Below are 13,528 nucleotides of genomic sequence, written 5' to 3' on the forward strand. Positions count from 1 at the left end.
ACTAACATTGTAGCCTTCCCGTAGATTGTTGTGTGCAACCAACACCAGCTTTGGTACAGTCAAACACTGTGCCAATCAAGTAGAATCATGTTCAGCCATTAGCTGTGATACATTGATTATCATTGCTTACAGTGTTAGGATCCTGTGTAACATTTTGTCCAACACAGTTACTCGGTTCAGGATCTGTAGTGCCAGGCGGAGGATGAGAATAGCAGGCAGGAAGTTGTACAACTGGGAGAATGTCCATCTATCACTCCCAAAGTGGGCATTTTGGACAGAGTTACTGTGCCTGTCGGTCCTCCTTTAATTTGTGGAGTCCAATGACTAGGACACAGCTCAGCAGGAAGTGTGTGGTATGGTACAGTCTACTGGTTGCAGGACTATTTCCCCATAATCCTCTCACCCAGGGCATCAGGTAGTAGCTGATACTACAGCAAATAAAGTTCAAAACGTGGCTGTTGTTTGTTTTCACAACTGGTTCAATCAAATTTATTCATAATTCATTCTCTTCAAATATATCCATGTTGTATTCACATATATATTCTTTTCTCTTCAAATTAAGGTTTTTTGTTATCCCCAATTTTATCACTTCCAATGCATTTCGGTGCCGTTCGCACCTTCATCAGGGAAACCTGCGAAATTACAAAACAAAACTTGCTTCAACCTGTCCTGTTTACATCAGCAAACAAAAATAACACGATTTAACGTTTAAGATATAGCGGTAGTTACAAACTGCTAGTTTTTACTGTGAAATTCATCTATGCGCACTGTCAGTAAGGCGTTCAGGACTTGTTTGCTGTCGTACTATTTTGTGTAAAATATCCTGCTGGTACGTTCGATGTGTAGCGCTTATATTCACACGATCTAGTGTGTTACTTCAGTGTTCGTCCGCCGACCCAACGCTTGCTTAATACAGAAAAACTTTCGATAAGCGAACGCTCTGTGCGATCAGTCCAGTTTTCTCACCTATTAATCGTGGTTGTCAGTCTCAAAACGCTTACGCGAATACTGCTGCACTCTTCTTGGCGTTCGGTCACAGGTGCTAGTATTTCTCCTGAAACCTTGCGCATGCGCTGTGCTGTGCGCGATGTGTTTTTTTCAACTAACTTTACGCAAATGCATCGCCGCGGTCCTAGGTTTTGCCGCTCTAAGTTTACTCTAATGGCTACTCGCCAGCGCCTTGTTTAAATGCAATATAAGCCTATACCAAATGTATATGTAAGTATTGATTCTTAGTTCAAAGGTACCTTATACAGATTAACATATAAGTGTTCAACACATCACATTAAATATTTATAAATAACACAAAAATTCAGTTCGATCATTGAGCCCATCTGGCTTCAAGCTGTTTAGGTGGTAAATCCAATAGTTTTCTCTCTTGAGTAAATTCTTCTTGTTTAGAGGACCATCAGTCTTTGGGACTATTTCCAGGATGCAAACTCGTAATTGGCTTATATGATGGTGTTTTTAGGTCTCGCCTGTCGATGCGCATGCGCATCGAGCAAGGCGAGAGTATTGCGACTTATCCACTCTTTATCCACACTGCAAGGAATCGTGGCGATTCCTTGCAGTGCCCGTGACTTTTAAGGTCAATGCGCATGCGCATTGAGCTTACGCGCATGCGCATTGACCTTAAAAGCGCGTGCACGTCCGTCTTTGTTTACCCGCTCCGCCCCCTCCCCTTCCCGCCGTGTCGCATTTCTCCTCCCCCCTCCCCTCCAGCTTGTTTTTTGTTTATTTGACCCGCTCCGCCCCCTCCCCTTCCCGCCGTGTCGCATTTCTCCTCCCCCCTCCCCTCTCTTCCCTCCGGCTTCTTTTTTCTAAACCTCCGAGTAGCGACTTTTTTACCTCATTACTTAGAATGGATTAGTCAAATTATTACTTAAAAGCACTCTCGCTAATCCAAACAGCTTCTGCTTCCATTTTTAAGGTTCACATTCCCCTTGTGTACCAGCATTGCCTGAATTATGGCCACTTCTGTTCAGTAATTCTTTAGACGCCACTTGTGACGAAGTACTTCTTGGAAACATTCTGCTTTGGTCTATACCTGGTGTCTCCAGAGCGACTCGTGAGCTAGTGGTGGTAGCTCTCCAGCTGCCTGCTCGTGTCTCCGATCCTTTCGCTCTCCTCCCCCCTCCCCTAAAAACAAGAGATCTCTGAAGGTCCACCCACAAAATCAGTGCCCCTAGTTTAACCTCACATACATTCTCTCTCATTTGCCCCCTCCCTCCTCTTGCACGCGGGGTCTCTACTTCTGCTCGGCTTGATTGTAAATCTTTTTCTGTGGACTGCGCGCCGCCCGCAGGTACTCAATGATGTCTCGCTTCACCACGGACACGTTGGTTCGGGGGTGCCAGCGTCTGACGGGCTTCCCATCCGGGTCAACCAGAAACTTCTCGAAGTTCCACTTGATGTCATTCACCTTGAGGTTATCCCAGAAGAGACGATTGGTGGGATTCCCGAAGCTGTAGCCAACAGGCGGGCAGGCGTTCTGCAAGGAAGACAACGTAGGAATGTTTATGAATATATTCATTGTGGGCCGACCAGAAATAGTGTTTCCTTCTGGTTAAACCATTACAGTGTTGCATTTACTGATGGCTTTGCTGGGTCAAAGTGTGACCAGGAACGCTGCTGCTCCATGTTGTACACTGCATATTTTAGTAAGTACAACCTTGTTTTTAAACCTAGCAAAAGGAAGCAGTGTTTTGTGAGGAGATTCTTGTATTTGTGGGCATGGATGCTAGCTTCCTTTCAATGCCTTTCTGCGCCTCCTTGGAGGAAAAGATTCAGCTACCTGCATATTACATTCGTTCTGCTGCTGAGGCTAATTGCTGTCTCATAATCTCTCTGCATTGATGTGTTTTAGCAGGAAATGTATATATGCCGGACCAAAATGTACATTATGTAAGCATGCTGCTCCATCTGGCCATTTTCTAGCATCAGCCGGGGTTCATTTAAATGACAATAGACTTTTGATAGTTTTGCTTGGCTACCTGCTATTTTGTATTACACGCTCGTTGGGCTTGGACCTCCTTATGTGTTGTGTTCGATTTTTAACATCATTATTCTCCTTTTAAAATACACCTTTCCTTGCATTGGTTCTGTTTTAAACCTAATGGCTGTTAATTATATATTTTTTTCTACTTATTTGATTTTAAAATTAAATCGTACTTTCCTTTGGCTTTGACGTTTTTAAACATGAGCATTTGCACTATTTTTATGATAGAACACGTAGCCATGAACCGGCCCACTATGGCATTGTTGAACACCCGATTGCGCTTGTACAAGAGAACATGGCATGCCGGTATCTCACTCACGTTTTCACAGGTCACACGTAATTTTAATATGAGACATCCCATACCGTAGCCACCCTCGCTCACCCTCACCCTCACTCACCCTCAACCCCTCACCCTCAACCCCTCACCCTCAACCCCTCACTCTCACTCATCCTCACTCACCCTCAACCCCTCACCCTCACTCACCCTCACCCCCTCACCCCCTCACCCTCACCCTCACCCCCTCACCCTCCACCCTCACTCACCCTCAACCCCTCACCCACCCTCAACCTCAACCTCAACCCCTCACCCTCACCCTCACTCACCCTCACCCTCACTCACCCTCACCGTCACTCACCCTCACCGTCACTCACCCTCACTCACCCTCACCATCAATCACCCTCACTCATCCTCACCCTCACTCACCCTCACCCTCACTCACCCTCACCCTCACTCACCCTCACCCTCACCCTCACTCACCCTCAACCCCTCACCCTCAACCCCTCACCCTCAACCCCTCACTCTCACTCATCCTCACTCACCCTCAACCCCTCACCCTCACTCACCCTCAACCCCTCACCCCCTCACCCTCACCCTCACCCCTCACCCTCCACCCTCACTCACCCTCAACCCCTCACCCACCCTCAACCTCAACCTCAACCCCTCACCCTCCCTCACCCTCACCCTCACCCTCACTCACCCTCACCCTCACTCACCCTCACCGTCACTCACCCTCACTCACCCTCACCATCACTCACCCTCACTCATCCTCACCCTCACTCACCCTCACTCACCCTCACTCACCCTCACCCTCACTCACCCTCACTCACCCTCACCCTCAACCCCTCACCCTCACTCACCCTCACTCACCCTCGCTCACCCTCACTCACCCTCACTCACCCTCACCCACCCTCACTCACCCTCACTCACCCTCACCCACCCTCACTCACCCTCACTCATCCTCACCCTCACTCATCCTCACCCTCACTCACCCTCACCCTCACCCTCACTCACCCTCACCCTCACCCACCCTCACCCTCACTCACCCTCAACCCCTCACCCTCACTCACTCACCCTCACTCACCCTCACTCACTCACCCTCAACCCCTCACCCTCACTCACCCTCACTCACCCTCAACCCCTCACCCTCACTCACCCTCACTCACCCTCACTCACTCACCCTCAACCCCTCACCCTCACTCACCCTCACTCACCCTCAACCCCTCACCCTCACTCACTCACCCTCAACCCCTCGCCCTCACTCACCCTCAACCCCTCACCCTCACTCACCCTCCCTCACCCTCACTCACTCACTCACCCTCAACCCCTCGCCCTCACTCACCCTCAACCCCTCACCCTCACTCACCCTCAACCCCTCACCCTCACTCATCTTCAATCCCTCACCCTCACTCACCCTCAACCCCTCACCCTCACTCACCCTCAACCCCTCACCCTCACTCACCCTCAACCCCTCACCCTCAACCCCTCACCCTCACTCACCCTCAACCCCTCACCCTCACTCACCCTCAACCCGTAAGCATCACCCTCACTCACCCTCAACCCCTCACCTACCCTCACCCTCAACCCCTCACCCTCACCCTCACTCACCCTCAACACCTCACTCGCCCTCACCCTCACTCACCCTCAACCCCTCACCCTCACTCACCCTCACTCACCCACCCTCACTCACCCTCACTCTCACTCACTCTCACTCACCCTCAACCCCTCACCCTCACTCACCCTCACTCACCCTCAACCCCTCACCCTCACCCACCCTCAACCCCTCACCCTAACTCCCACTCACCCTCACTCACCCTCACCCTCACTCACCCTCACTCACCCTCACTCTCACTCACCCTCACTCTCACTCACTCTCACTCACTCTCACTCACCCTCACTCACCCTCACTCTCCCTCAACCCCTCACTCACCCTCACTCACTCACCCTCACTCACCCTCACTCACCCTCACTCACCCTCACTCTCACTCACCCTCACCCTCACTCACCCTCAACCCCTCACCCTCACACAGTGCAATAGGTCTCGGAGCATTTGAGTTAGAGCTTTTAGATTTGTTTATGGCTTTTTTATTTGTAATTCTTTAGCATTGGCTACAGGAAACAAAAATGCTAAAGATTTACAAAAAAACCCCATAAACAATTCTAAAAGCACTAACTCTAATGCTGCGAGACCTATTGCATTTCCAATGCTTGTTCTTTGTAGTGAACTGCAACAGTCGATTTCACGGATTCAGTTCTTATGTTGCTCTTATGTTCTGTTAAGCGTGTTTTTAGTTTTCTTTCAGCGTGCCCGACATACACCGAGCCACAGGGGCACTTCAACATGTAAATTAAGTTCATTGTGTCACATGTGCCATTCACTCTCAACTGTATTCTGAAACCTTTCATCGGGTGGGAGATCGCATTCCCTTTCATAATGTTATGACAGCTACTGCAGTTCATACATGGGATTGTTCCATGAAATGTGCTCAATGGTGCGCGTTCACTAGGATATTTCAACATTTCTCCCAAGTTTCTCCCCCTGGTAAACGTGAAAAGCGGTTCTTCCTGGAAGGTCCCTTTGAAATCCTCCTCTAGTTTTAAGATTTGCCAATGTCGCTTGATGATGGTCTTGAAATATGTGCGAACCTTGGAAAATTTACTCACGCACGTTATTCTTTGTGTAGTTTGTTTCTTCTGGTGCTTAAAAAGTTCCTCTCTGGGCATTTTTTGTGCTCTTGGTAATGCGGTTTCTATAATTGGTTGCGGGTATCCTCTATCTAAGAACCTTTGTGACATGATTGTTAATTGGTCCTGGCATTCTTCTATTTCCGAGACCACTCTCCTGACCCTGAGAAATTGCGAATATGGCATGTGTGTCTTCAATGATTGAGGGTGATGGCTGTCATATTTAAGTAAATTGTTCCTATCGGTTGACTTCCGATAGAGGTTAGTTTGGAATTGATGGTTGGACCTGGTGATTTCAACATCCAAAAATTGGATTGTTTTGGTGCTGGTCTGCCACGTGAAACTAATGCATTCATTTCTGGTGTTCAATAGTTCCAATTCTTTACTTAGCGTTTCCTCATCGCCTCTCCATATTAGAAAAATATCATCGATGAACCTTACGTACATCAATAGTTGAGTTGCCCATTCTTCACGTTGGTAAATATGTTGGTTCTCAAAGGCTGTCATGAACAGGTTAGCGTACGCCGGTACAGTGTAATAATCAAAACTGGATTTGAAATCCATTATGTAAGGTATAACCTTCAGACAGTCTAGTTATCAAAGACAATATTGAGCTATAGACCTAGGACTTGGCTGATATTGTCCTATGCCATAATGGTAATGTGTGTTGATTCAGATATTAGCACATTCTGCCCAAGCTACTGACCAAAGCTGAATAGTGGTAAAATGGTTGGTTATCTTTACAGAAATCATGTGCACCTGCTAGCTTTTGGTCCTAGAATCTCTGATACGTTTTTCTTAGATTTAATTACCCTGGGGTCTAAAATCTGAGTAATTACACCAGTGTGTCAAAACTAATGGGAGAATAAATAACTGGAGGGCAACGAGTAAGAAAAGGAGGTTAAGGTTAATACTAAGAGAAAACTGTAGCTCAAGGGAAATAATTAACAATAAAAATTGATAGATAAGCTAAGTTAACGAGGGGTGATAAGTGGGCAGGGTTGTACAGGTAGTAAACAAGTTTGCAAGGAAAAATTAAGGGGGAATGATGAAAGAGAAAGAATGTGTTAAAGGTTCCCTTTCAACTAAAGGAAAAATATTGCAGACATAAAATGCTCCTAAAATTGGGATATTATTTTTCCATTCATTAAAAAAACATCCTGAGAATAATCACTTGTGGTTGATTTTGAAATTATTAATGTTCTTGAGAAAAGTACATGTAACTCCAGGTTGCAAAATTCTCTCCCAGATTCATCCCTAAAACGTTTTGATATCTTTAAGATAACTGTTTCTGGTCGATGTACATTTGCCCATAGCTTCTGCAGTTAAACATGTGGTGGTTGTAATGGTAGACACAAGCGAGGTAATTATGAAGCAGGCTTTTTAGCCCCAATGCAGAGCTTGTTTAGTCTCCCCAAAAAGCAAAAGGACAGATTCAACATGAATCTGTTGATTAGCTACAAGAGGAAAAGGAAAACTCCTGGCTTTTGGCAGATAATTTTGTCAGTGCTCAAGAAAGGGTAGGATCTTAGCTCTGCAGGACTCTTGCAAGCTGCATTGTCCAGAGAAGGTAGCGGTCTGGAGTCTCAGTAAACTGAGCCCAGTACTCAAGTGGGGTTTGGCCCTCACAGTCCACATCGAAAATCCTTAAGACAGTCTCTGCTGATAACTTGTGCCCAAGTAGGCTTCCAAAAGGAGTTCTGAGAACTGTCACCTTGCCGACACAGCATGTGGTTCTGGGGGACCGGGTAACATCATTCTCACAGTTTTAGGGATACCCATTAATTTTTGCTTTTAACAGACTGCCTTAAAAACATTTATATTGCACACTTCTCTTTCATGGGTCTTCATATTTTGATGGGGGTCAGACATTGTACATTAAGGGGACCCATGTGTTCCTTTTTCCACATTCCCTATATCTGAGCTACATCCCGGTAGCAGTGCATTCAGAGAAGGAATAAAGTACAGGTGATGGCAGGCAGGTATACTGTTGACATTAGTTGTGAATCTGGTATAGCTAAAGTGTTTTTGGGGTGCCTGCCCCCCCGCCCCCCCCCCCCAAAAAAAACCTGACTGACCAAGTCCTTAGTGCTTAAAAATCAGAGGTAGAGTGATATCCTAGGGAATACGAAATACATTCTCATGTTTCATGGATTTTTTGTGTCTGACAAATACACTTTTATTTGAAAACACCTGCATGTTTCTGCAGCAAGGCATGATTTTGTATAGCTCGAAATTCATAATAAAAAGCTGCATTTTCACCTTTAAAATAGTCTTCTTTGGAACAGTTAGCAAAAAAGCAGTGGCCCTGTTCGTGACATTTTACTGACGAGTCAAAGATCTGAGAATAGTACTAGGGCGCTGTAGGTGAGAGCTATTGTAGACACCCGTGCCACCTGTCCCATACTCCTTATTTTGTAGATGAAATTTTTACAAGAGAACAACTAACACCTGCTTTATTCCTTGTACTGCTTTCATCAAATGTCCGTTATTTTTCCTTTCAGTGGAAACTTAGTCTTGTGAAGATCAGAAAACAGTTAATTTAATTGGGACTTCGAAAAATGATACTGTGTTCAATTTGTAATCTAAAAATAATTCATAGTAAAAAGTAGTCACAGCCAAGATTTCAAAGTGATGCCACCGTATGAGGCTTTACTTTTTGTCTGCATATACAACTGTCAGACTTTTGCTTACATAGCTCAGCATGCACAATAAATCAGAAAATAACCAGAGGCAGTGATGTTAGCAGCCAAGAAGTTGGCTGCAGACAAGGAACTGATAGCAAATGAGAAGTTGCTTATAAGAAGCTAAGGAGCTGACGGAAAGTGAATAGCTATCCAATTGCGGATGAGAAACCGGACCCAACCACGTCTGCATTTAAATCTTGACTTCATCACCCTTTGCTTTTCAAGTGCTACAACTCTCAATTAGCTCTACCTCTGCATCTAAAAACTGACCTGCTGCACTCTATGCCTTTCCATGGCTGGGGCCACCCACAGCTCCTCTACTTCACCTCCGTGTTAAAATTGCAAGAGCCCTCATAGAGGATCTTTCACTCTACTTTTAATATTTTTGTTCCTCTAAGGTAAGAATGTTGGCTATGCCGAGGTGGTGGATAGTTTTTTGAAGTGTGCAGATGGTGATGCTATTGATGAGGCATTTTTATAAAACTTGATTGAGAGCAGAAAGAAATCCTTGTCTTCTCTCCTACATTGCAAACACACTACTGTTCTTAGGCTATCAACTTTTACCTGCATCTGGATTTAGGATTATGCATTTGGGATCCTTCTGTGAAGGTTTGTTTTGCTTTGTGTGTAATGGCTGCTATGCTTGTGGCCTCCCTGACTAGCATTGTCACACTTGACCAATCTGCCATATGTTGTCACAAACCTCTGCACCCCCAAATGTACATCATCACAAACAACCCCTTACTGCCCATAGTAGCTCAGACTCTTTGCAGTACTTTTCACACAAGCTCAGTTTAGCTCTATGTTTTCTCTTGTGACTTCCACGCTCTTCATGGTTGCATCCAACTTCCAGCTGCACACTAGTACTGGATGTGGTACACATTGTCACATATGCACTTTGTGCTGTAGAGCATGATGTATGCACCCTATACTTCACATCGATTGTTGCCATCCTGTTGTACATTGTCGCACACAGCACAGCATTCCTGCTGCATATTATCATAAACACCCCTGTAGTATACATAGTTTTACTGATGACCTCCCTGGAGAAACCACCTTCAGCTCAACAACTTAAAACAAGCTTAAAATCTTTGGCTGTAACAAGACATTGAATTTAACTTCTCTTTTTGTTCTTGATATTTTTGCGCATAAGTTTATTAAATATGGGTTTAAATTTTGACATGGACTAACTTTGGACTCCTGGAGTTAGCAGCAGTTGTTTTAATCAAATTTATAAACTATGGCGCGTTTCCCCCCTCCATTTTCTCCTGAACAGACAGTTATGGTAGTCTGCGAAACCATAAAATTGTGGTTAAAGTATTACAATTATCAGTTGGCTGGTCTCTTCACATACTTTTGTCGTAGGCTGCAGAGTGCTCCGCATACTGCACTATGACTTGAAGGGCTCACCGAAAGATACCATGAAACTGCTGTGTGGCGCTGCATGAAAAGGGTTAATTTAAATTGATCTTTTTTTTATATTTGGATTCCTAGAGAATACCAAATCTAGAAAGTCCATACTTATCCGTCTGAAATAAATTTACTTGTCAGTAATTGTGATCTCCTTGCCTGAAATAGCCTTGACGGTGTACAGCTTTATCCTTTCAAGGTTCCAACCTGTGGAATACCCTCCCAAATGAAGTTTGTCACTATCAGTCCATACAGATTTTCAAAAAGGTGCTGAAGACGTCGCTGTTCTAGGCTGCAGCTGTTTTTTAGTCCTTTGCCATGAGGCCTCCTCTCATAGCAATGTGCATGTTGCAAGCAAAGTTCAGTTTGTTTGTTAGTTCTTACACAAGCTGTATGCTAATCTTCTTCATTTAGGCCTTCATGCTGTACATTGACTTACACAACTAATTTTCTTTTTAAGGCGGAGGTTCGATTTCCAGAACCCATCACGAATGGATCGCAACGTGGAAATGTTCATGACCATTGAGAAGTCTCTGGTACAGGTATGCACTGGAGTCCACACTCTACCACAGCTTTACTACCTGCCACCTTATCTTCTCAGCTCAACAGTTCCCTAATCTCTGCTACTTCTTACCTGCTGTCTATGTCTGCCCTTCTGTCTGCTGTCTTACCTCCTAATCCTATCACCGTTCTAGCTCCTTTCTTTCCTACCCCTGTATACACTCCAGTTATCTTACTTCTGCTTTCCTATCTATTCGCTGCTTTCTCCTCAATCCTCTACCTCATTACCACTCCTAACTACTTTACATCTGCTCTCTATCAGCTACCTCATCGCCACTCTCTGCTACTTTTCACTTGCCCCTTACTCGCTGTCTTACCTCTCTCTCCTCTTAATGTCTGAATCATTAGATCTCACATCTCCTCTTCCTGCAGCTTTGCCTTCCTTCTCTATTTCCTTGTACCTCTTCCCCACCCCGTCTTAATTTACTTTTCCTGCTCTGTCACCTCCACTGGCTCATTACTGCTCCTTCAACTCCATTCTCCTATCCAGTAACTCTCCTGCTCTTTCAGTTGCATCATCTTTGCTTATTTCTAGCATTATTACGCCTCTTGTCACTGTCGAAGTGAAGTGCAGGTGGACATTGCAACATGATGAGATTTGATCAAAGATAATTTAAACAAATAAATCCAGTCCTGACGATTGGTTGAATGTTTATCTCTCCAGAATAACTGCTTGTCACGGCCAAACATTTACCTACACCCAGAAATTGAGGCCAAACAGCTCAGCAAATTGAAGGACATTGTGAAACGTCACCAGGTAACTAATTTTGTTCTCTATTTCTTTATATCTTTAGTTTGTACAGCACACAATTACCCCAAAAGGTGGCTGAAAGTCATCATATTTTTTCAGAGAATATTTTGTTTTCAAGAGGATGTGAAAACTCAAGGGATTGGCTTGGGCCTTTACATCTTGGGGTAAAGAATTACAGTGGTTGATAGTGAGAAGAAAAAAGGGCAACCGCCCTACCGTGCCTTGCCAATTTTTGGGAGGCAGAGTAGTCCTACAGAATTGGAGTGTAGAACTCTGGAATTAATTTAGGGGACATATTGTGTCTTCAGGCAAACCGGGCCTTTTCAATTGATGAATTTCTTCCATTTGAAAAGGAAATCTGGGCGTTTGCCCTGGTGTTTTATTAAACTAATGCTTTGAAGGGCAGAGTAAGTAGAAGAGTTACAGCTATGATTTGACAGGCTGGGGGGCTAATCTGATATAAAGGAAACTCCAGCTAGAGCATAACTGCCTAGATTAATTTAACCCCTTCCATGCTGATGACGAACCCCAGCCGTCATGCACTACGGTGCTCGTGTACTGATGACGGCTGGGGTTCGTCACGGCCCGCCCCTGTTCGTGCTGTTTACAGCACACCAGGGGAATCGCGGCCGCATGGAAAGGGTTAATGTGACAAAATAATATCAGAAGAGGAAAGATCTCATTTCAGCATTTTGAGGAACTGAAAGCAGACAGAGGTAAGCTTGCTTATAAGAAATGGATCTGGAAAAAAAGAAACCACAATTATGAACAGCTTCAGCCGGAATAGAAGCAGAAACCAGATCAGATGGCCATCAGCTGTGTGACCAGTTTGTCCATAGACCACCTACAATGAAAACTCCTGTTTGGGCCTGATGTTAGCCAAGGCCTTTTCAATTTTAAAATGTATAAAAAATATGTCCATTCTATATAACTACAGTACAGCATCTTTTGCCCCTCCCTCTTCATCCATTTGTATGCTAATGTGTCGTACGCATTTTGCTTCCACTCATCACAGCATTGGACATTAGTTTAGTTTAAGTCAGACATTGGCTTACTTGACTCCGTGATTTCATTCTGCTTCTGCACAAAAAATGTCCCTTCAGTGCCAGGGACTACTTTCTCACAATGTGCCTATTTTTTGTTTGTTTTTTATCCTTTGCCAGCACTGGATTGGTCAGAGCGGCCTGGCCTCTTAGTGCCTGTGAGCCTGGGCATGTTCTCCATCATGCTGTGCAACACAACTGGCTGGCTGACTGACTGACTGAGGGTATTTGTATAGTGCACTTAGGCCGAGGCGTCTTGGCGCTGGGTAGAGTGATCAGAGAGCGCACTATAATTAGCATTGTGTGAAGAGCCTGGTTGTAATAGCTTTCCTGAAGATGGTACATGAGGGCTGTAGTCGGAGCGAAACTGGGAGGGAGTTCCATAATTTGGCTGCCAAGAATGAAAAACGTTTCCCTCCCCAACTGACCCTTTTCATCTTGGGAGTAAACCAGCCCAGTGTCCATAGACCTTAAACAACGCGATGGAATGTATCGGGGTAATAGTAATGTAACGTCTTCCGCCCCGCCTCCATGGAGGGCTTTATGCACTAGGCATAGAGCTTTGAACTCTACCCATTGTCTCACCGGAAGCCAGTGTAGTTGTTTAATGCTGGCCAAGGTGGAATGATGCTTGGGTAGACCACACAAAACTCGAGCTGCAGCATTTTGAAATGACTGAAGCTTATTCAGCTGTTTCACTCCAGCACCCAAATAAAGGGCATTACAGCAATCTATCCTTGATAGGATAAGGGCGCCAACCACCGTTTTCCTGAGGGAAAACTGGATGAATGGAAGAATTTTACGCAGTATCTTGAGTGTAAAAAAACAGGCAGAGACCACTTGGTTTATTTGGGGAGCACAGGTAAGATCTTTATCAATGAGAATACCGAGGTTTCTGGCCTTCGCCACCGGTAACGGGCAAGTGCCAGCTTCAGGGTGCCACCAGCACTGGCTCCAGATTGAAGGTTTCTTGCCAAATTCCAGAATCTCGTTTTTTTCGGTGTTAACTTTAAAAAAGTTAACATTCAACCATGACATCACAGAGGAAAGACAATCACAAAACCATTCAGCTGACATACTGTCATTTAGAGGGACTGACACCACCAGTTGTGTGTC

At 45.0% G+C, this 13,528-nt stretch overlaps 1 protein-coding gene across 4 annotated transcripts in view; it reads left to right on the plus strand.

Annotated features, from left to right (window-relative positions):
* The window catches only part of SMARCC2 (SWI/SNF related BAF chromatin remodeling complex subunit C2), a 482,651-nt gene that overhangs the window by 10,638 nt on the left and 458,485 nt on the right, over positions 1–13,528 (plus strand). For all 4 annotated transcript variants that reach the window (XM_086963879.1, XM_086963886.1, XM_086963883.1 and 1 more), the window contains exons 4-5: positions 10,518–10,599; positions 11,283–11,375. In XM_086963879.1, coding sequence (XP_086820005.1) covers positions 10,518–10,599; positions 11,283–11,375 — 175 coding nt within the window. The remainder of the gene's footprint in view (positions 1–10,517; positions 10,600–11,282; positions 11,376–13,528) is intronic.

The sequence above is a fragment of the Lissotriton vulgaris genome, chromosome 1_1 (genome assembly GCF_964263255.1).
Source record: "Lissotriton vulgaris chromosome 1_1, aLisVul1.2, whole genome shotgun sequence".
Lineage (NCBI taxonomy): Eukaryota > Metazoa > Chordata > Amphibia > Caudata > Salamandridae > Lissotriton > Lissotriton vulgaris.